The 1622-nt window shown below is 55.2% G+C and overlaps 1 protein-coding gene across 1 annotated transcript in view; it reads left to right on the plus strand.

Annotated features, from left to right (window-relative positions):
- The window catches only part of POU6F1 (POU class 6 homeobox 1), a gene marked incomplete at both ends in the record, with an annotated part of 2212 nt that extends 593 nt beyond the window's left edge, over positions 1-1619 (plus strand). The window contains 2 exons of the mRNA XM_009585051.1: positions 238-412; positions 1303-1619. Coding sequence (XP_009583346.1) covers positions 238-412; positions 1303-1619 — 492 coding nt within the window. The remainder of the gene's footprint in view (positions 1-237; positions 413-1302) is intronic.
- Between the last annotated feature and the right edge of the window lie 3 nt (positions 1620-1622).

A 1622-nucleotide genomic window follows, 5' to 3' on the forward strand; every position in this document is an offset into this window, starting at 1 on the left:
GGGGGATACTGGGGGGATGCCGGGGACGGGCATCCCCTGGGAAGAGGGATACTAGGCTCTGGGATCCCCTGGGATGGGAGGAGGTTGCTGCGCAGCCACGCCCTGCATCCTTGGGGATGATCGCTGGTGCCAGGTCTTCGTTAGGGAGCCTAACGAAGGGGATGCTCATTATGGCGGCGGGGGGAGAGGCGGCTCCGTGGCCGTTTCACGGCAGCACCCGCGTCCTTCCGCCGGCAGAGCCCCCGGCTCCCAACAGCAGCGCGGAGGAGGACGGGATTAACCTGGAGGAGATCCGGGAATTCGCCAAGAACTTCAAGATCCGCCGCTTGTCGCTCGGCCTGACGCAGACGCAGGTGGGACAGGCCCTGACGGCCACCGAGGGACCTGCCTACAGCCAGTCGGCCATCTGCAGGTACCGGGGGGCCGGGGGCTGCGTCCTCGGGGTCACTGCGGAGCCCTGCTCCGGAAAGGGAGAAGGAGGAAAATTAGGGAATAGGAGGAAAATTGGAGAAAAGGAGGAAAAGTAGAGAAAAGGAGGAAAATGGGGGGGAAGGAGGGAAATTGGAGAAAGGAGGGAAATTGGAGAAAAATAGGAAAGTTGGAGAAAGAGAGGAAAGTTGGGAGGGAAATTGGAGAAAAGGAGGAAAAGTAGAGAAAGGGAGGGAAATTGGAGAAAAGGAGGGAAATTGGAGAAAAGGAGGGAAATTAGGGAAGAGGAGGAAAGTTGGAGCAAAGAAAAATTGGAGAAAAGCAGGGAAAACGGATAAAAGGAGGAAAAACAGATAAGAGGAAAAACTGATAAAAGGAGGAAAATAAGAGAAAGGGAGGAAAATAAGAGAAAGAGAGGAAAATTAGAGAAGGAGAGGAAAGTTGGGGAAAAGAAGGAAAACTGAGGGAAAGAAGGAAAATTAGAGAAAAGGAGGGAAGTGGGGAAAAAAGGAGGAACATCCAAGAAAGGGAGGAAAACGAGAGAAAAGAGGGGAAATCAGAGAAAAGGAGGAAAATTGGAGCAATGGAAAATTAGGGAAAGGGAGGAAAATTGGAGAAGAGGAAGGAAAATGGAGAAAGGGAGGAATATTGGAGAAAAAGGAGGAAAATTAGGGAAAGGGAGGAAAATGGGAGAAAAGGAGGAAAATGGGAGAAAAGGAGGGCGGGTGGGATCGCTGCCCACGAAGCTCCTCACCGCAGCGTCACTCCCCGCCGTGGTCTCTCCCGCTGAAGCCCCCAACCCTGTCACGGTGTGTCCCCCCGGTGTCCCCCCGTCCTCGCCGCGTCCCTGAGGGCTTCTCCTGCCCACTGCAGGTTCGAGAAGCTGGACATCACCCCCAAGAGCGCCCAGAAGCTGAAACCGGTGCTGGAAAAGTGGTTGAGCGAAGCCGAGCTCCGTAACCAAGAGGGGCAACAAAACCTGATGGAGTTCGTGGGGGGGGAACCCTCCAAAAAACGGAAGCGCCGAACCTCCTTCACCCCCCAGGCCATCGAGGCTCTCAACGCCTACTTCGAGAAGAACGCCTTGCCCACCGGCCAGGAGATCACCGAGATCGCCAAGGAGCTCAACTACGACCGCGAAGTCGTCCGCGTCTGGTTCTGCAACCGCCGGCAGACCCTCAAGAACACCAGTA

This window comes from Fulmarus glacialis, unplaced genomic scaffold (genome assembly GCF_000690835.1).
Source record: "Fulmarus glacialis isolate BGI_N327 unplaced genomic scaffold, ASM69083v1 scaffold16069, whole genome shotgun sequence".
NCBI classification, from domain to species: Eukaryota; Metazoa; Chordata; class Aves; order Procellariiformes; family Procellariidae; genus Fulmarus; species Fulmarus glacialis.